This window comes from Amblyraja radiata, chromosome 13, assembly GCF_010909765.2.
Source record: "Amblyraja radiata isolate CabotCenter1 chromosome 13, sAmbRad1.1.pri, whole genome shotgun sequence".
Taxonomy (NCBI): domain Eukaryota; kingdom Metazoa; phylum Chordata; class Chondrichthyes; order Rajiformes; family Rajidae; genus Amblyraja; species Amblyraja radiata.
Window position 1 is genome coordinate 49,637,643 of NC_045968.1, and position 20,621 is coordinate 49,658,263.

General features: G+C 44.1%; 1 protein-coding gene across 3 annotated transcripts; it reads left to right on the top strand.

Moving 5' to 3' along the window:
* The first annotated feature begins 267 nt into the window (after positions 1–267).
* Positions 268–16,969, top strand: pigz (phosphatidylinositol glycan anchor biosynthesis class Z). Of its 3 annotated transcripts, XM_033032051.1 has the most exons (4): positions 268–403; positions 6,799–6,835; positions 10,722–10,878; positions 14,774–16,969. In XM_033032051.1, the coding sequence occupies exons 3-4, from the start codon at positions 10,761–10,763 to the stop codon at positions 16,402–16,404; spliced, it is 1,749 nt and encodes a 582-aa protein (XP_032887942.1). In that variant the 5' UTR covers positions 268–403; positions 6,799–6,835; positions 10,722–10,760; the 3' UTR covers positions 16,405–16,969. The 3 variants fall into 3 exon arrangements, with proteins under 3 accessions (XP_032887942.1, XP_032887941.1, XP_032887943.1); XM_033032050.1 differs by lacking the exon at positions 6,799–6,835; XM_033032052.1 differs by lacking the exons at positions 268–403; positions 6,799–6,835 and adding an exon at positions 7,543–7,605.
* The last annotated feature ends 3,652 nt before the right edge of the window (positions 16,970–20,621 follow it).

Sequence of the window (20,621 nt, forward strand, 5' to 3'; positions counted from 1 at the left end):
TATCTAGGTACATGTGACAGTAAAGTACAATTGAACCATAATTGTTTCTTAGGTACACAAAAAAGCTGGAGCAACTCGGCCCGCCAGCTGCTGCTGCACCCGCTGAGTTTCTCCATAGATGCTGCTGCACCCGCTGAGTTTCTCCAGCTTTTTTGTGTACCTTCGATTTTCCAGCATCTACAGTTCCTTCTTAAACATAATTGTTTCTTGTCGGCAAGGAAATAATCTTGCCTGTGGTGTGGAACGCGCGCCTTTAAAGCCTTCTTGTCATCGTCTTGACAACGACGTAGGTGCAGCGCCATGACGCCATGAATCGGGGCGACCGTGTTTGAAAATATTTGCGTGGCTGCTGCTGCTGCGTCTGCCGGTCGGTGTCTGCTCCGAGCCTTGGCGTGTGACAGAGGTAAATGTCGGAGCTGTGGGGAATGACGACGGGCACTTGGCTAAACGCGACGTTGGGAAGCGCTGTCACCTCAGCGTCGGTCTCGTTTGGGCTTCCCTTCCGCGTTTCGCGGTGTGTTTGCTGTTGCGCCGGGGCCCGCGGCTGCCCCGCCTGGAGGGAGGATCAAACATCAGCGGTGGCCACTGTGCGGCCCGGCGGCTTCTCCATGAGATCGGCCCGCCAGCCAGTGGATCATTGGAAAGTTGCACTCCTAACATTGTCGCATGCACTTCTTGCAATTATTATACAGGAAAGTTTCACACATATGAAGCACCTTTTGTAGCGCAGCACAGAAATAGGTCCTTTTCAGCCTACGATACATCGAGTCAAGTCGAGCACAAGTGTGGTGAAATACAAGTATAATAAAAATTGTACCTCTGCCGAGCTGGATGCCAGTTTAAACTAATCCCACCTGCCTGGACAGAGTCCATCTCACTCTATTCCTAGCCTTGTCATGTGCCCGTCTAGATGCCACTTAAACATTGCTGTTGTATCTGTTTCCACTAGTTTTCAAGAGAGTTAGATTTAGCTCTTAGGGCTAAGGGAATCAAGGGATATGGGGAATAAGCCGGAACGGGGTTTTGATTTTGGATGATCAGCCATGATCATATTAAATTGCGGTGCTGGCTTGAAGGGCGGAATGGCCTACTCCGCACCGATTTTCTATGTTTCTACGTTTTCCATTGCAGTGCTTCCAGGTACCCACCATTCTGTGGGGTAATTTAAAAAAACCGTAAATCTACTTTAAACATTCTCCCTCTCATCTTAAAGTTGCATCCTCCAGTATTTGAAATGTCCAGCCTGATAAAAAGATTTTGACTATCTCCCCAATCTATGCCTTTCATAATTTTATACATGTCCATTGGGTTGCCCTACAGCCTCCAATGCTCCAGAGAAAGCCATCCAAGTTTGTCCCACCTATCCTTTATTGGAGAGTATTAGCAATAAGATAATTCTCTCGAATCCAGGGAGCATCCTTGTGAACCTCCTCTGCAAAGCCTCCACATCCTTCCTGGAATGTGGTAACCAGATTGCACACAATACTCTAAAACATGGCTAACCAAAGTTTTATCGAGCTGCAATTGAATTGAATTGAATTGAATTGAATCCTTTATTTGTCATTCAGACCTTTCGTTCTGAACGAAATGCTGTTGCCTGCAGCCATACATGTAATAATAACAAAACACAATAAACACAAATTAACATCCACCACAGTGAGTTCACCAAACACCTCCTCACTGTGATGGAGGCAAAAGTCTTAGAGTTACTGTCTCTTCCCTCCTCTTCTCCCTCTGCGCCGAGGCGATACCCCACCGGGCGATGGTATCAGTCCCGCGGTTCAAGCTCCGCGGCCCGGGGGTGGTCGAAGCTGCCGCCCTCCAGTCCAGCGGGCGCAGCTGTTGCAACGGGTGCTCCAGAAAACAGGCACCAGCCTGTGACCTGCGAGCTCCCGACATTGTCCTCCACTGGCCCGCGGCCGAGCCCCGGATCCAGGTCGCCGCCGCCTCAGCCGCCGGAGCACCGTCTCCGCCCCGCACCGGGCCGCCCACAAGGCAGCGTCTCAGCCCCGCACCGGGCTGCCCCCACGGGAGCACCTTCCAGCCGGGAGCTGGTCCGCCCTCACCGGAGCGCCTTCCAGCCGATAGCCAGGCCACCCACACGGCAGCGTCTCAGCCCCGCACCGGGCTGCTCACACGGGAGCGCCTTCCAGCCGGTAGCCGTGCCGCTCACACGAGAGTGTCAGCCCCGCGCCGTCCGCCCTCACCGGAGCGCCGAGTCGTGCCGCTACCCGGACGTCGCCACAGCTCGAAGATGGCCAGCCTCGCGTTGGTGAGTCCTGGCTGGCTCTACCTCCGGACCCTCGAGGTCGGTCGCAGGTTGGAGGCCGCCAGCTCCGCCATTAGGCCTCAGCGCAGACGGGGGAAGAGAAGGGGGATACGACAAAAAAGTCGCATTCCCCCGAAGGGAGAGACAAAGCTCTGTTTCACCCTCCCCCCACACACATAACACCACCTAATAACCAAAAAAAATTACTAAACTAGACAAAAAAAACAACACAAAAAGTAAAAACAGACAGACTGCAGGCGAGCCGCAGCTGTATCACAGCGCCGCCACTTCCGGAATTGTGATTTACCAATTTTTTCAATATCCTTACTGATGAAGGCAAGCACACTGTCTATTGTCATTATGCTCCTTTCTACATATGTTTGCCACGTTGAGGGAGCTAAAGTCTTGCACCCTAAGATCCCTTAGTACATCAATGCTCCCAAGGTTATGCTAGTCACTGTATACTTCATCTTGCATTTGACCTTCCAAGGTGGAATACCTCACAATTGTTTGGATTAAACCACATCTGCCATTGTTTGCCCACATTTCCAATTGGTGTATATCCTGTTGACAGTGTTCCTCACTATCTCTTGCTTTGACAGTGTTCCTCACTATCTATCGCTTGGCCAATTTTTGTGTTGTCTGCAGACTAACTAATCAGGCCTCCTGCATCTTTGATGAATGATGTATCTCTATCACAAACACAAGTACCAGAACTGACACTTGTGGACCTTGATTCGGAATAAACCACTTACACCACTACTCTGTCTTCTTTGGCTAAGCCAAATTTGAATTCAATCTTCTGGACCCTCTTCAAAAGCAAAAGAGGATACTAAGATCTCTGTCAAGGCCCCAATAATCTCCCCTCTTGCCTCACTCAATATCTGGAATAGATCTCAACTAGCCTTAGAGACTTAACCACCTTGATGTTCATCAGAGCCTTGATATCAATGTGCCAGAGAATATCAACATACTCCTCCCTGATAGTCATGCTCATCTCCTTAGTGAATACTAATGCGAAGTACTTATTTGATAACTTTCCCACTTCCCCGGACTTCAGGCATAAATTCTCTCCTTTGTCCTTGTGTGCTCATAGCTTCTCCAAAGTTATCCTCTTGTTTTTCCTGTATCACTAAAATGCCTTGATATGCTCCCTAATCCTACTTGTCAGACATTCCCTGTCCCACTTTGCCTTCCTGATTCCCTATTTATGTTCCTTTACATTCCTCAAGGCCCCATCTGATTTCAGTTCCTAAACTCTCCACATACTATTTTCCTTTTTCACTAAATTTACAATATCTCTAATAATCCAAGCTTGCCAGTATAGTCTTACTTCCTCACATGAACATATTGGTTCTGAATTCCCGCGTGCCTGTCCTTGGCCGACCTTAAGCACTCACGTGGCCCCATTCCTCGACCGACCTCCGGCATTCACAGCCCGTCCACGGCCGCCCTCTGCCTGGATTCAAGCCGGCTCGTCCTCGGCTGACCTCCGGCATACACGCTTCCCCAGTCCATGACAGACCATCGATACTCATGCGGGGCCGACCTCCGGCACTCACGCGGACCCGTCCTCGACACTGCCCATTGCTGGGACTGCTGTGGCCCATCCTCGGCCGCCTGCCGCTGGGTCCTCTTCCAGTCTGTTGCACCAGTCGAACATAGATGATCTTTTTTTCCCTTTCAACCCCATTCTCCTGCCTTCTTCCTGCAATCTTTGACATTCTTACTAATCAAGATCTTATCAATTTCCACTTTTAAATTATCCAATGACTTGGCCTCCACTGCCGTCTGTGGCAATGAATCCCACAGATTCACAACCTCTGGCCAAAGAAATTCTTGCTCATCTCCAATCTAAGGGAATGTCCTTTTATTCCGAGTCTGAGACACTCCCACTATTGGAAACATTCTCTCCACATCCACTCGAACTAGGCCTTTCATTATTCAGTAGGTTTCAATGAGATTCCCCCCTCTTCCTTCAAAACTTCAGCGAGTACAGGCCCAGAGCCATCAAATGCTTTTCATACGTTAACACAATCTTCCCCAGGATCATTCTCGTAAACCTCCTTTGGACCCTCTCAAATGCCAACCTCAAAATCCCTGCTCAGCTATGGGACATAAAACTGGTCACATTATTGCAAACATTCTTGCCCTTCTTGTACTGGTCCCACTTGTCCTGGAAGAGAACACAATGATTCATATAACTGAACCCCTCCCTGAAATGTCATCCTGAAATGTGGCCATAGTTATAATGCAAGAGAAATGCAAAACAAGCTGCCTCAAACAGCAGTGTAAAAATGACCAGTCAATTTGTTTTGGAAACGCATTCTATTATTGGCCAGGACACTGCATAACCCGACACTTCTCTGAAATGTAAAAGTCAATGGGTATGATTAGCGAGGAGAAGGGAAGCAAGGAATCTGATGTATAGACTAAAGGGCCTGTTCCACTTGGGCGACCTAATCTGCGAGTTTAGAAGAGTGTCTTCAACCTTCAAACTCGCAGCATGGTCGACACGTGGTCGTAGGAGGTCCTATGAGGTAGCTGGAACTCCTTCATGCTCGAGGGAAGTTCCCGAATACTCGTGGCCTCAGCTAGGTCGTGGAAAATGTTTCAGCATGTTGAAATATTTTCCGCGAGTAAAATTTGGTCGGCATGGGTCTTTTTAACTTGTAGTGCAGTGGAGTGGGGTCGCTATTTAATTACAGGCAGTCGAGGGCAGCCGTAGGCAATCTCCTTCACTGACCAGGCATTTTGATTGGCCCATTGGAGTTTTCAGGCCCAAGGAAGACCTACCGGTAGGTAAAATGCATGTCTAACTTTATTAAACTTCTTAAAAGTGTCTCCACTCCTTCTTTCCCCCCACCCCCCCTTCTCTCCCCCTTCTCTCTCCTTCTCCCCCCCCCCCACCTTCTCTCCCCCTTCTCTCTCCTTCTCCCCCTACGCGCTCTCTAAATAACTTACCATTACTGTGCAGCCGTTCAGACAGCGCTCCTCCGCTTTCCCTGGCCCCCGCCTTCGCGATGTGTTTGTGCATGTGTGTGTGTCCGGTCGGTCGATCCAGCTCAAAGCTTTCCAGGCGAGTGCCCACGAGCTGGAAGGTCGAAGACACTCTTTTTAACTCGCGGATTAGGTCGCCCAAGTGGGACAAGCCCTTTAGATTAGATCAGCCATGATCTTTTTGAATGGCAAACAGGCTGAATCCCATTTCTTATGTTCTAATAATACAGCGTCAGCAGATTTATTTGCACCTACTGAAGAGAGTAGATGGGACTTTGGTGAAAGATTGTATTTACAATAGTACTGCACTCCCCACAGTACATCACCGTGATAATTACCTTAGCTAAGACTTTCCACATTGTGGAGTGGGATATAATAATAATAATAATAATAATAATAATAATAAATTTTATTTATGGGCGCCTTTCAAGAGTCTCAAGGACACCTTACAAAAATTTAGCAGGTAGAGGAAAAACATGTAAGGGGAATGAAATAAATAGTAGAGACATGACTAGTACACAAAGTAAAGACATAATTCAATACAAAACACAGTATGAGGCAATTAATGCACAGATGAAAAGGGAGGGGGACGTGGGGCTAAGGATAGGCAGAGGTGAAGAGATGGGTCTTGAGGCGGGACTGGAAGATGGTGAGGGACACGGAATTGCGGATCAGTTGGGGGAGGGAGTTCCAGAGCCTGGGAGCTGCCCTGGAGAAGGCTCTGTCCCCAAAACTACGGAGGTTGGACTTGTGGGTGGAGAGGAGACCGGCTGATGTGGATCTGAGGGACCGTGAGGGTTGGTAGGGGGAGAGGAGGTCAGTGAGATATGGGGGGGGGCCAGATGGTGGAGGGCTTTGTAGGTGAGGATCAGGATTTTGTAGGTGATCCGGTGGGAGATGGGAAGCCAGTGAAGTTGTTTGAGGACTGGAGTGATGTGATGCCAGGATTTGGTGTGGGTGATGAGTCGGGCGGCTGCGTTCTGGACCAGTTGGAGTCGGTTGATGTACGTGGAGCTGATGCCAAGGAGAAGTGAGTTGCAATAGTCCAGTCGGGAGGAGATGAAGGCATGGATGAGTCTTTCAGCAGCGGGCGGTGTGAGAGAGGGTCTGAGTTTGGCGATGTTGCGGAGATGAAAGAAGGAGGTTTTAATGACATGGCGGATGTGAGGCTCAAGGGAGAGGGTGGACTCAAAGATCACGCCAAGGTTGCGGGCCTGGGGAGATGGGGAGACAGTGGTGCCGTCGATGGTGAGAGTGGGGTTATTGATTTTGCTGAGTGTGGCTTTGGAGCCTATGAGGAGGAATTCTGTCATCGCTGTTGAGTTTGAGGAAATTATGTTGCATCCAGGTTTTTATAGCTGACAAACAGGAGTTGATATGGGAGAGGGGGGGGGTTGTGGGGGGATTTGGTGCCAAGGTAGATCGGGGATATGAATCCACAACCTGTTGATATGGATGAGATTGCTAGCAAAAACAAAGCTGAAGCTGTAAGATTGTTGCTGGTATAACATAATTTCCTTTCATTTCAGATTGCATTATTGTTTAAGACATATCATTGCAGAACGGGTAGGTAAATAATTCACATGAAAATAGGCCCGAGTTATCGAGGCGTGTGCAGCAAACAGTGAACTTTACTAGAGTTCTGGTACAATCCCAGGTGAACATGGGTCTCCTGTGATTGATGAGTACCAGCAACCTATTTCAATTATCATCATACTGTACTTGCATTTTATGGCTATGTTTATCATTCAGCTGACCTGTTTCCATATGATGATTGTGCATTCTAAAAGAGATGCAATGACAGAGATTCTTACCACAAATAGCCAGTTAAATCTTGCTTTAATAATATGCATAGTAATTAACAAGCACCAGCCAAAATAAAATTGCATTTACCCGTCCTTTTAAATAAAACATTCATAATATTTTACCATGTGTTGAAGAAGGGTTCTGACCCAAAATGTCACCTGTCCATGTTCTCCAATGAAGATGCCTGACCTGCTGGATTACTCTATTCTATTAAAATATTATAACATTATTAAATATAATATTATATTAAAATATCTATTGCATCCGCTGTTCTAGGTGTCAACTGCTCTACATTGGTGAGACCAAGCGCAGGCTTGGCGATCGCTTCGCCCAACACCTCCGCTCAGTTTGCACTAACCAACCTAGTCTCCCCGTGGCTCAGCACTTCAACTCCACTTCCCATTCCGAATCCGACCTGTCCTGGGCCTCCTCCATGGCCAGGGTGAGCCCCACCGCAAATTGGAGCACCTCATATTTCGCTTGGGCGGTTTACACCCCAGCGGTATGAACATTGACTTCTCCAATTTCAGGTAGTCCTTGCTTTCTCCCTCCTTCCCCTCCCCTTCCCAGCTATCCCACAGCCTACTATCTCTGCCTCTTCCTTTATTCTTCCCGCCCCCCCGTCTCCCCTCACCCCCACATCAGTCTTAAGAAACAGATTCAGATTCAAGATTCAATTTTAATTGTCATTGTCAGTGTACAGTACAGAGACAACGAAATGCATTTAGCATCTCCCTGGAAGAGCGACATAGCAAATGATTTGAATAAATAATAATAAGTGATAATAAGTGTCCGGGGGGTGGGGGGGTGATTGGCAGTCACCGAGGTACGTTGTTGAGTAGAGTGACAGCCGCCGGGAAGAAGCTGTTCCTGGACCTGCTGGTTCGGCAACGGAGAGACCTGTAGCGCCTCCCGGATGGTAGGAGGGTAAACAGTCCATGGTTGGGGTGAGAGCAGTCCTTGGCGATGCTGAGCGCCCTCCGCAGACAACGCTTGCTTTGGACAGACTCAATGGAGGGGAGCGAGGAACCGGTGATGCGTTGGGCAATTTTCACCACCCTCTGCAATGCCTTCCGGTCGGAGACAGAGCAGTTGCCATACCATACTGTGATGCAGTTGGTAAGGATGCTCTCGATGGTGCAGCGGTAGAAGTTCACCAGGATCTGAGGAGACAGATGGACCTTCTTCAGTCTCCTCAGGAAGAAGAGACGCTGGTGAGCCTTCTTGATCAGAGTTGAGGTATTGTGGGTCCAAGAGAGGTCATCGGAGATGTTGACTCCCAGGAACCTGAAGCTAGAAACACGTTCCACCTCCGTCCCGTTAATGTGGATGGGGGTGTGCGTGCCGCCCCTGGCGTGACGTCACCTATTCCTTCGTTCCATAGATACTCCCGCTGAGTTATGTCTACCTTTGCTGACTTACTCCAACACTTTGTCTTTATTTTGTATCTAGCTTTTTGTTTCAGGAGAGCTCAAGTGTTTGGAGTGTAGAATATGATAGTCTGAATACGTGAGCATTGGAAAAGTAATGTCTTAAGGGGCAAAATGGATGAGGGTTTCATCAATGGACAAAAGAGGCAGCGGCAGAATTGGGCAATGTTTTGAAAATGGAAGTACACATTGTTACTTTTGGAGTGGCAAGAATAGAGATAATCTGGCATCAAAGTCCCTTCCCAATCCTTATATCTGAAGTCTGTGCAAGTTATGTAAAAGCATTAATAATGCTGCTCATAATGCGCCACGTTTTTGTATATTTTTCATTCAGATGCTATATGCTCACCTTTACTGTCAAGAGAAATATACCACTATGATATCAATAACATTCAAATAGATAGATAGATATAATTTATTGCCACACAACCAGGGTTGGTGGAAATTTGGGTTGTCAGCAGCAGTACAATAATAAAGAACACACAATAAAACTGTAACACAAACATCCACCACAGCATTCATCACTGTGGTGGAAGGCACAAACATTTGGCCAGTCCTCCTCCATTTCCCCCCCGTGTACAGGACCAGAGTCCAGTCAGTCCAGGATCGGCTCTTCCTCACCGGAGACCGCGGCTTTAGATTGTTGTAGGCCGCAGGCCGGCAGTCGAGATTTAAAGTCCCCGCCGCAGCCAGAAGCACCGTAGACTGCAGGGCTGGCAGTCGAAGCTCCCCTCCAGGGGTGATGGTAAGTCCATGCCGGACCCGCAGTAGAAGTTGGCCGCGGGCCGGCAGTGATGGCTTCTTCTTCCCCCGGGTCCCCCACGAGGGATCCCGGGCTGTAGACGCCGCACCAGCTGGAGCTCTGCAGACCGCGGCTTCAGGCTGCGACTTCAGGCTGCCGGCTGCCCCGGGCCAGCGAAATGGAGCGCTCCCCTCCAGCGAGGGCTCACCTGCTCCACGCCGAGAGTCCACGCTGCGCCCGCCGCTGAAGCCCCGGGCACGTCTCCGGGAAAGGCCGCGTCGATCCTTGATGTTAGGCCACGGGGGAGGCGACCTGGAAAAAGTCGCCTCTCCATGGAGGAGGCGACCGAAGCGGTTTCCCCCTCACCCCCCCACACCACCCTCCACATAAAACACACAAAGAAACATTAAATACAGACTTTAAAACATACTTAAAAAAATAAAAAAATAAAAATAAAAAATAAATAAATAAAAAAATCACAAAGCACTCTGGGTATATATACAATACAATACAATACAATATTTATTGTCATTTGAACCTCAGTGAGGCGCAAACGAAACTCTATCTACAGCCATACAAACAAAAAACGATTCCTACTAGACACACAACCGTCACAGTGAACCTCTTCCTCACTGTGATGGAAGGCAAATTATTTTCTCACCCCTGCTCTCCATTTTTCTCCCGATGTTGAAGCCCCAGGCGGGCGATGGTAAGTCCCACGGCCATTTTAGGCCGCGTCGGGCGATGTAAGGCCCCGCTCCAGGCCCAAAAGTCACAAAGTTGGAGCCCCCGGCAGGCGTTCGAATCCCACGGCCATTAAAGCCGCGCCGGGCGTTGTACGGCCCCGCTCCGGGTCGTTCCAACCCCGCGACACGGGCTGGAGAAGTCACGTTGCGGGAGCTCCGGAAAGCGGTCTCCCACCAGGCACCCGCGAGCTCCCGATATCACAGTCCACCGGACCTGCGGCTGCAGCTGGAGCCTCCGAGCTCCAGGGTCGGGCCGCAGCAGCGAGCCACCACTGCTCCCCACACTCCGAGGCTGGCCAGCCCCACGATGGTGAGTAGTCCGCAGGCTCCGCGACTGGAGCCCCCAGGTCGTTCCGGCTGGAGTCTGCTCCACGGTGCTAGGCCCCAACGACAACGGAGACCCGACAGGAAAAAGGTCGGGTCTCCAGTGCAGGGAAGAGATTTTTTTAAGTTTCCCCCTCCACATCCCCCGCCCCCCACATAAACACAGTTAAAAACAATACTTAAAAAAATATATTCACCAGAATCTCCTAAAAATACATTTATATTTCAGAGTAGAGAACTTTGATTCCACCTATGTTTTTCCCTCAGGTGTTGCTGACATTAGTATAAGCAGCTTTCCGCGTTTCTTTTTTATAGATCTTTGCTAAAATATTGTAGTTTCTGAAAGTGTGAACAAAATTGATGTTGTCAATGAACTAATTAGAAATGTGTTTGTTTTTAAACAGCCATGCAACATTTTGGTACTCTCTGTTAACGTGTTCAGTATGGCGCTCAAATTGGTGTGGTTGGTTCTTGGAGTTGTCCGGATACTGTGGTGCTTGGCACCACAAACAGGCTACATACATCCTGATGAATTTTTTCAATCTCCCGAGATCATGGCAGGTAAAACAATGATGCATTTGTTTTAGTTTTTTTCCCTAACAATTTCCCAAATAAACCCCGTCATCTATCTTGCATTCACACTATAGAGAATGACATCACTTGGCACAGCATGCTGACATTTGCATTATTCTGGATTCCTGTTTTGTTTGTTTTTGTTGAATTTGCTACCTGCTGCAATCCATGTAACTACACAGGCCATTTTAAAAATCATGTGAAATACTGATACAACCAAAATAAATTAATTCAAGATGGGTCTCGACCCAAAATGTCATCCATTCCTTATCTCCAGAGATGCTGCCTGTCCCGCTGATTTACTCCAGCTCTTTGTGTCTATCTTCAATTTAAACCAGCATCTGCAGTCCCTTCTTACACATATACAGAATTCATTTTTATAATTGTTCCATCACTAATAATATTTATCTACATAATTCCTTTAATGTATGGAATAATCTTGTACTGAAATAATGCTCAATAACAGTCATTATTTACCACCACCCTCAGTGGAGCATGTCAATTTTTGAGATGTAGTAAGCTATTTAAGAAAGTTTTAGAAATGATGACCAAAAACATGACCAGTGATAGATTTTAATGAAAGTTATCAAAGAGACCTAGGCGGTAAAGGACAGTAGGGAAATAACTCCCAGGAAAAAGACCCAATCTGTAAATATGCAACTGCCATTGATGAAGGGATTAAAATAGGTTCAGAAGACCAATGGTCTCAGAGTTGTAAAAATGAAGAATATATGAGACAGTAGAGCTGAAATGTGGAAGGATGATCTGGTGAGTACCGGAATTGACATTGTTCGGCCTCAGACAGTGGCCAGGGATGCCAGGGATTGATAGGGATTGGATGATGGCGGTTTCAGTCAAGTGTTTAAATGGTAGAAACACTTCTTCACCCAGGACAGGCTGCTATATTAGTAACATGAAACGTTTAAGATAGTGGTAAGACAAAACTTCATGTCCTCAATATACGTAGGAACCAGACAATACAATTTAGATGATGTCACTGAGGGACAGCGCATCAATGACAATTAGCTAAAAGCATTTTAACCTAATAATAGCAACAATACCAGTTCTAATCAAGGAATTAATTTACAGGGAACTATAATATTTAGTTGTTGTTTTGATTTCCATATATCTGGAAGTAATGAGTCAGCATTGAATTTGCCCCTCTGATATTTGCCTCTCTTTGAAACAGTGGCTCTACTAGATGTGGCACTGTGCCTCTCTTCTAGCTCCTTTCACTGGAGTTCAGTTTCAACATGGCTACAGAGATGGAGCCTGAAACTGTCTCCTGCAGTGATTGGTTAAGTTCCCTTGTGATGGTCAGTCCCCTGGCAGAGCCATCCGCCGACCTGGAATCTATGATGATGATTCCCAAAGCAGAAGGATGCTGCCAAATTGGTGGCATCATTATGGGACTGTAAACATTCCAGCTAAGCTGACAACTGACCACTCCAGCATCTCTTATTTGCTATTTTATCGTGAGGATAAACAAGTGCTTAAGGGGAAATCCAGCATTATTGTCTCCAGGGCAATCCAAATTTTTAATGCTGGCCAGGTTTCTCACTATCCATTGGATATAGGAACCATCACCAAACAGGCATTCTGCCCTGATAAAATACACTGGGCTTCACTTGTAGATGCATATGGGTATATGTTGGAGAAAGGAAACAAGCATCTTTCTTGTAGGCTGACCACCGTCTTTAGCCAGAGGGTGGTGAATCTGTGCAATTGATTGCCACAGACAACTGTGGAGGTCGTCATTGGATATTTTAAAGCGGATACCGACATGTTCTTGATTAGTCAGGGTGTCAAAAAAGACGGAAAAGACAGTCTTTGGGATCTGAACCGAAATGTCACCTATCTTTGTTCTAAAAAATGTGCCTTATCTGCTGAGTTACTCCAGGCAGGGGCGGAAAACCGGGGGGGGGGGTGTCCCGTCAGTCCAGTCAGGGCTGTAGTTAACCCGGTGAGACAGGCAGTTGAGCTGCATTTGGCGCTCGATTGAGCCTCCGAAGCATCGCGCGTGTGTGCGTGAGTGTGCGCATGCGCGCCAAAAAATTGTGTCCCCCGTCCCCTCCATGTTTTGATAGCGAGTTCCGCTCTTGACTCCAGGCACTTTATGTCAGACAGCAACTTATCTGGAATTTTAGAATTCAATATTAAGTCCGGAAGGTTGCGACGTACCCAGAGGATAGATGGGGTGTTATTTCACAAGCTTGTGTTGGGCCTCATTGTAATAATACAGGAGGCCACGGACAGGTAAATTAGTGGAGGAACGATATGGAGAATTGAAATGGCAGGCAACGGGAAGTTCAGGATTGCCCTTGCAGACGTCAGTCAGGTGCTCCGCAAAACAATCACGCAATCAGTATTTGCAAATATCACAATTGGATCTCATACTGACAGAAATCAAGTTACCAGAAGTTATAGAATTTGATGAAGTAACCAAACTTGGATGATCGCTTTGAAGAGCACCTATGTTCACACCTTGTCCTCCAAACTTTCTGCTACTTGCGGCTTGAATTTTCCATCACATTCCCGCACTGAGCTATCGCTCTATGGCCTCCTCCCCTTTTGTCTAGGTTCTTGACCTCCATTAGCCACAAACGCTTTGAATCACTTCCCTCTGGAAGGCGACTCTGGGCTGTCAAAGCTGCCACAGCCAGACATAAAAACAGCTTTTTTTCCCACGAGTAGTAGCTCTACTCAATAGTCAAAAATCTGTGGCCTCCTTTTGCTCTGGTATTTTATTTAATTCACATGTTTAATCAATAATGTTTTATTATTAATGTTTAATGTTTTATGTATCATTCCTAACTGTCACTGTATGTCATGTTGTCGCTTGCGGGCGGAGCACCAAGGCAAATTCTTTGTATGTGAATACTTGACCAATAAACTTATTCATTGCTCCCATTCACTCGTTAACCAGATATTGTTTATGCTTATCCCATTGTCACCTCAGTTTCACCTTATCACACAGGTCTACCCCTCACCCACTCTCCCTGCAGCTTGTCCACTTCCTATTTCTGCTGAACGGTCGTGGACTAGAAATGTTAACTTTGTTTCTCTTCCCACAGATGTACACTGACCTGTTGAAAATTTTCTGTTCTATCTTTTTATATTTCCTAGTCATCAGTTTCCACTCTAGTTTTGACTCTTCTTGGTGAGGTATTAGGATATTAGGAAAGTTAATGGAATTTCAGAAATAATGTGATTGAGTAAGCCTTGAATACTTTATTAAAATGCTTAATGTTTCTTTGTGCTTTCATCTCGTCTTGCCTTTAAACAAGATTTTGTTTTATTTATTAGGATGAGGCCTCAGTGAAGCCACAATCAAAAAGAATAGGAAAGCCAAGAAGATAATTCAGGATTAGGCAGTGCCAAGAATATATATTTAAAAACCAAGACATTGTAGGAAGAATTGAAGATGGAAAAGGCTTCCTTAGTTTTGAAGCTCGAGAAGAATGAATTCAAGCAGGAGATGGACCGATTAATCTCAGTCTCAATGCAATGAGTATACGAGGAAGAGAGACTAGTTGTGGAGAGTAGTATGAGAGCAACACATAGTAATTTTAGGAACAAAAATTGCATTGTATGCATCTTGGATTCCAGAGGTGAGAGAAGAATCATCAATCAAATGACTAGCATTATCTATTTAATAAGTAAGCGATAAAGAAAACAAAGGAAATGAAAAAACTTCATGGAACCAGTTTTAGCATTAGAGGAGATGCAATCTCACTCAAAGCAGTGGAGATGTTGAGACCAAGAATTGAGGGAGATTAAGTTAAAATCAAAGGTAAGGGTGTAATTTGTCATGTCTGTAATGTATGTAACCATTAAATTAATTTGCTTTTCTTATTTTGAATTCACTTTGTTTTTTTCACAGGTGATATTTTGAACCTCAAAACATTCCGTACTTGGGAATTTAATACCAGTTATCCCAGCAGATCAGTCTTTTTCCCATTGGTCACAGCAGGCTTTTCATTTACAGTACTTAAAGCCTTACACAATTCTGGCCTTTTTGGCAACATCATAAACAGTTATACATTATTAGTTTTTCCCAGATTCTTCCTGACATGCCTGTCCTTTATATTGGACTACTCTGTATACCATTTAGCCCGTATCTGGAAAGTAGATCCATGGAATGCTTTAATGCTGCTAAGTGGATCACATGTCATGCTGGTTTTTTGCACTAGAACATTTTCAAATCTTATAGAAGCAGATTTATTTGCGCTGTTGCTGTTGTTGGTAGCTATGGATACAAAGCAATCAAATGTGGGCCCACATACTGGAAAAAAGGACAGAGGAAACAAGCATCTTATTGGAATTGTTTTAGCTTCTGGGTTTTTTAACAGGCCCACATTCATTGGCTATGCTGTAGTGCCAATGCTCCTGTGGCTTTCTCATGATCAGAAAGGCACATTTCAGTTCAGTTTAAAACGAATCGTGATAAACTGTATTAGTGTTTTGATTTCTGCAATTGCAACCAGTTTTCTTTTCATTGTGACTGATGCACTGTATTTTGGTTCATTGTTGTCCAAAGGGGACTGGCTTTTGAAAGATGGAAATACTGTGTACAAATATATTGTCGACATAAGTCAACATTTAGTTTTAACCCCTGTCAATCTTATTTTGTATAACTTAGATCAAAAAAGCCTTGTTGCACATGGTAGTCACCCTTGGTTTACGCATTTGACTCTGAATAGTTTTTTGCTATTTGGTTGCCTTCATTTGTTTGTTGTTGTATCTGGTATCAAAATGATAGTCAGCAAGTTTGCCTGCAAAGCCAACTCTCATACTCCTTGCAAAAAACATTTGGAAAATAAATTGTCGTCACAGTTTTCTTCTACTTCCCACTTTGATATATATTTGTTCCTTGTCTATTTAATTCCCATCCTTTTTTTATCATTGTTTAGTCATCAGGAACCAAGATATATTGTCCCACTCATTGTGCCACTTGTTATTCTCAGTGTTCCAAAATGTGATATATTCCAATGGAAAGTTATTATAGTCCTATTTAATATCTTGGGGTCAGTGCTTTTTGGCTGTTTGCACCAAGGTGGTCTAATTCCTTCTCTGTCCCACTTAGAGAAAATTCTGCATTCAAAGAATCAAATGGCTCAGCAAAACGAGTATGATTTGATATTTTACCACACCTACATGCCTCCTAGATATCTTCTTAATGTCAAATCAAATCAAGAATTCATCAGAATCATTGACCTGGGTGGGTCGGATGTACATGTGCTGAACAGTACAGTGAATGGGCTGCTTGATAATAGCTATTCCAAACATATTGGGAAGAATCAGAAAATGAATATCTATATAATTGCACCGGGTACTGTTCAAAATGCTATTGATAGCTGTGGAATTAATTGGAAAACTGTTAAGTCCTTCTTTCCCCATTTAACTCTGGAAGATCCTCCTGACCTTTCTTCTCTTCTGTTGAAGAATGAATGGAACCAGCTGAGTCTTTATATTTCTGAGGTGATTATAAAGTCAAAGAATTCAGAAATGTAGTATTAGTTTTGGTGTATATTGTACAGTATAATGTGAAGTTATCGGAAAATATACCGAGTGTAAAACTTGAATGTGTTTACAGAATGTTACATGATTCACACCATCTAAAGCCGAAACACATCAAAATGCAACGCATGCTCAAAAATTTGTTGTTTTAAAAAAAAAAAAATCATAGAATTGCTGTTTAAAAATAAATACAGGAAGAAATATTTTGGTTTCTGCAGACAGAATATCATGGAACCAGGATACTTAGAAAACATAAATAATTATATATGATACTATGATGCTTCTGGAAGTGTATGATGATGCATATATGTCTGCAATGTCCTCCCTGTGATTTGCTGGTTTTGTGGGTTTTCAAGCAAACATTTAGGTAAATCCATCACAAAAGAAAAATTATACACACTGCCAATTATGTTGATGGAAGAGACCAACAGGACGTTACCTTCTGCTTAATAATGGTATGGGATAAAAGGGTGAAAGAATCATGAATAAATGAAAATTGACATTTTCAGGGATTGAATGTTTTGTACTTTGGGAAATAAAATATTATATTACAAAGCTTCCTTATGAAATCTATTGACAGTAGTTTTCATGACCAAAACAAAATAGTTAGAATACGGAAAAAAAAACACACTTGTCAAGAACAGTGACAAGTTTTCTATGTATAGAAACAAATAAGATGTTTAAAATTAATTTAATAAGTATTTATAGGTAAGAATTTATAATGGACACTAACTACATGGAAACTAATTTAACAAGTGTTAGCAAATCTGCACATGATGTAAAGATCAGAGTTGTTCATAATAAGGAGGATAGTCATAGGCTACAGGAAGATATTGATCGTCTGAAAAATTGGATGAAATAATGACAAATGGAATTTAATCTTGACAAGTGTGAGGTGATAATTCTTTGGGAGTACTAGTATAGGTAAAATAGACACAATGAACTGTGGAATCCTAGGGAATATTAAAGAATGGTAGTGTACATCCAAGGATCCCTGAAGGTGGCATCTCATGTGGAAAAGGTTGTGAAGGAGATATAGGAAGTACATTCATTACTATGACTATTAGAAAATGTGCAAGGAAGTCATTGTACAACTTGATTAGGTGACACCTGGTGCACTGTACAGTTGTAGTCACCACACTATAGGAAGGACATGATTGTGCAGGAGATTTACCAGGATATTTATGAAGATTGATTCGATAAACTGGATATGTTATCCTTGGAACTAAGGAGGCTGAATGTGGTACCTGATAGAAGAATGAAAAACTATGACAGGCATAGATGGTAAGAAACCTTTCCAAATAGCAAAGGTGTTGAAAACTAGAAAGAACATTTGGGGGGTCTCGAGTAAGATTTTTTTCCATGTAGTTGGAATCTTTAATGCATTGCCTGAGCAGGAAGGTATTCACACAACATTTAAGTGTTTAAATGAGTGCATGAATCTCAAAGGCATAGAAAGCCATGGGCTGGGTTCTGGTTAATGTTATTAGCGTAGATGGGTACCTGATGGTTGACATGGACATGGTGGGCTAAAGGACATGCTTCTCTGCTGTATGACTATGACAATTTTCTTAGATAATTATACATATGTTGACATTCAAAAGCAGTTTATTTTACCTATGTATGTTAATGGATGTTTTATTTTAAGTTTGCAACACAGTATTTGAGGAATGGTAGCAAGACTGACAATGTAAAATGGTGAAGGTGATCTTTGCAGATAGGATTGTGCCCCTAATATTATGGATTTTGCATGGTGTGTAATGTAGGATAGATTGTGTTTTCTTCTGCATGTAGGTTAGCAATGCATGGATAATTACCTTCTGTGAGGAAACATTACCCTTCCCACAAGAATAGTAATAGACAATTATTCCATAAGAATTTACAAATTTTATAATGAACTAGACTAAGTGGGACCTGTTGGGTCCCATGTTCGCACGGGAGGGCTGGTCCCTGGGGGCGGGGTTTTCCGGAGCGCTGGTATGGGTGTTGTGGGCTGAAGGGACTGGTCTCCAGAGGGCTAGTATGGACATTGTGGGCTAAATGGATTCTTGGGGTGGCAGCTTAGTCCCTCAAGTATGATATGCTGGCAGCTCACTCACGGCTGGTGGGCTGGCAGTTGACACGGCTATTCCTAGATATTCCATTTCAAGCAGGGTGCAAGGCCACCAAATTCAAATCCATTTTCCTACCATTTCAAGCAGGGTGCAAGGCCACCAAATTCAAGTGCAGTTTCTTACCACTTCGAGCAGGGTTCAAGGCCACCAAATTCAAGTGTAGTTTCATACCACTTCAAGCAGGGTGCAAGGCCACAAAATTCAGATTCAGTTTCCTACCACTTCAAGCAGGGTGCACAGCCACCAAATTCAAGTGCAGTTTCCTACCACTTCAAGCAGGGTGCAAGGCCACCGAATTCAAATGCCATTTCATACCACTTCAAGCAGGGTGCAAGGCCACCAAATTCAAGTGCAGTTTCATACCACTTCAAGCAGGGTGCAAGACCACCAAATTCAAGTGCAGTTTCATACCATTTCATGCAGGGTGTAACGCCACCACATTCAAATGCAGTTTCATACCATTTCATGCAGGGTGCAAGGCCACAACATTCAAATGCAGTTTCATATCATTTCAAGCAAGATGAAACTACCATAAAACCACACACTCACAGTTCAGTAGACATTCAATGTGTTCAGTTGATTCACAGCTCAGACAGTCGTGCCCTCTCCCTCCCCTATCATGCAGAGACTGAGCCACACCCACACTTCCGGTTTTATAATCCCTCCCCCTCCCACCAGAAAAGGTGTAGCTTTCATGGCGTGATTGACAGGAGAGAGATTCTCAACATTTTTTAAACACTAATAACACTTATTTTTAATTGATGGGAAGAGTCCTCTGCACCTGATGAGCGGAGGGGGACTGAGTAAGATGGCCAAAAATCACAGCCGTAAGTGGTAGCTTTTATCTAAAATTAATATACAGTGCAAACAGGAAGTTGTCAAGTTTAGACCAACAACCATTTGCAATGCTTTTTACTTCAACCCAAAACCCCTAAACAACCATTTGCAGTGCCTTTTACTTCAACCCAAAACCCCCAAACAACCATTTGCAGTGCCTTTTACTTCAACCCAAAACCCCCAAACAACCATTTGGCCTCCAGGTGAGGCCAAAGGAAAAACTAGAACAGCACTTTGTTTTCTCCTTGGGTAGCCTAGAACCAAATGGTATCATAATTGAATTTTACAAATTCAGGGAACCCACTCTCTACTACATGGTACCATTTCGCACATAAATATCTCCTAGATGTTTTCATTGGTTCCACATTCCTAAGCCCCGGCCCCACTTGATGTCATCTGCCCATCATGCTTATCTCATTGCACCTACCAGCCTCTTTCTATTCTTCCCCCTCCCCTACCACAACTGATTCCATGGCCCTATTTTAGTTTGTTTTATTCACCTACCAGCCTGGATTTCAACATTTCCCCATCTCCTTCAAGCTCTATCTAGACTTCATCTTTCCCTCACCCCCTATCCAGTCTAGTTCCATCTTCCAGCCTCCATCTCACTCCCTTCTATGCTGTCAGTCCTGATGCAGGGTCTTGATCTGAAATGTCAACTATCCCTTTGTCTCCACATGCTGTTTGACCTGCTGGGTTATTCTAGCAATTTATCTTTTACTCTAGATTCTAGCACCTGCAGTCTCTTGTGTCTCCATGAAGATTTGTGATGGTCTTGAAGCTAATGAACTTTGAAACAGAATTTGTGGAAAATGTTTTTGTAAGAATGAAACTGATGTAAAGAATATAGATGAGAATACAAATTAAAGAGTAAAAATAAAAGCCGAATTATAGGTAAATAAAGATGGAGATTAACAAGTAAAACTATAAGACTTCAATTTAAACATGGTGGTATTCAAGGTTAATAATACATTAATTATATATTTTCCAGCTTTTCATATCTACACTCCTATTATCTAGCCAAATCAAAGGGAAGATGATTCATTATTAGAGAAATGTAACCCTCCTTAAAGTAGTCAACAATTCATCCATAACATAGCTAAATGCATAATGTATATAAATATATGAGATGGGAACGGTTGCCGACATCACTAGTACGTGGTTCCACCAATAGCAAGTTAGTGGATCGAGGACTTTGTTAGCAAGCATAATTCACATTAGGATATTTTATGCATTTAGCTACGATATGGATGAATTGTT

Excerpts from the sequence above, each read along its gene's own strand:
- pigz (XM_033032051.1), top strand. The coding sequence starts at position 10,761 with ATGGCGCTCAAATTGGTGTGGTTGGTTCTTGGAGTTGTCCGGATACTG. Across the intron at positions 10,879-14,773 it reads ATCTCCCGAGATCATGGCAG|GTGATATTTTGAACCTCAAA; the intron begins GTAAAACAATGA and ends TTTTTTTCACAG.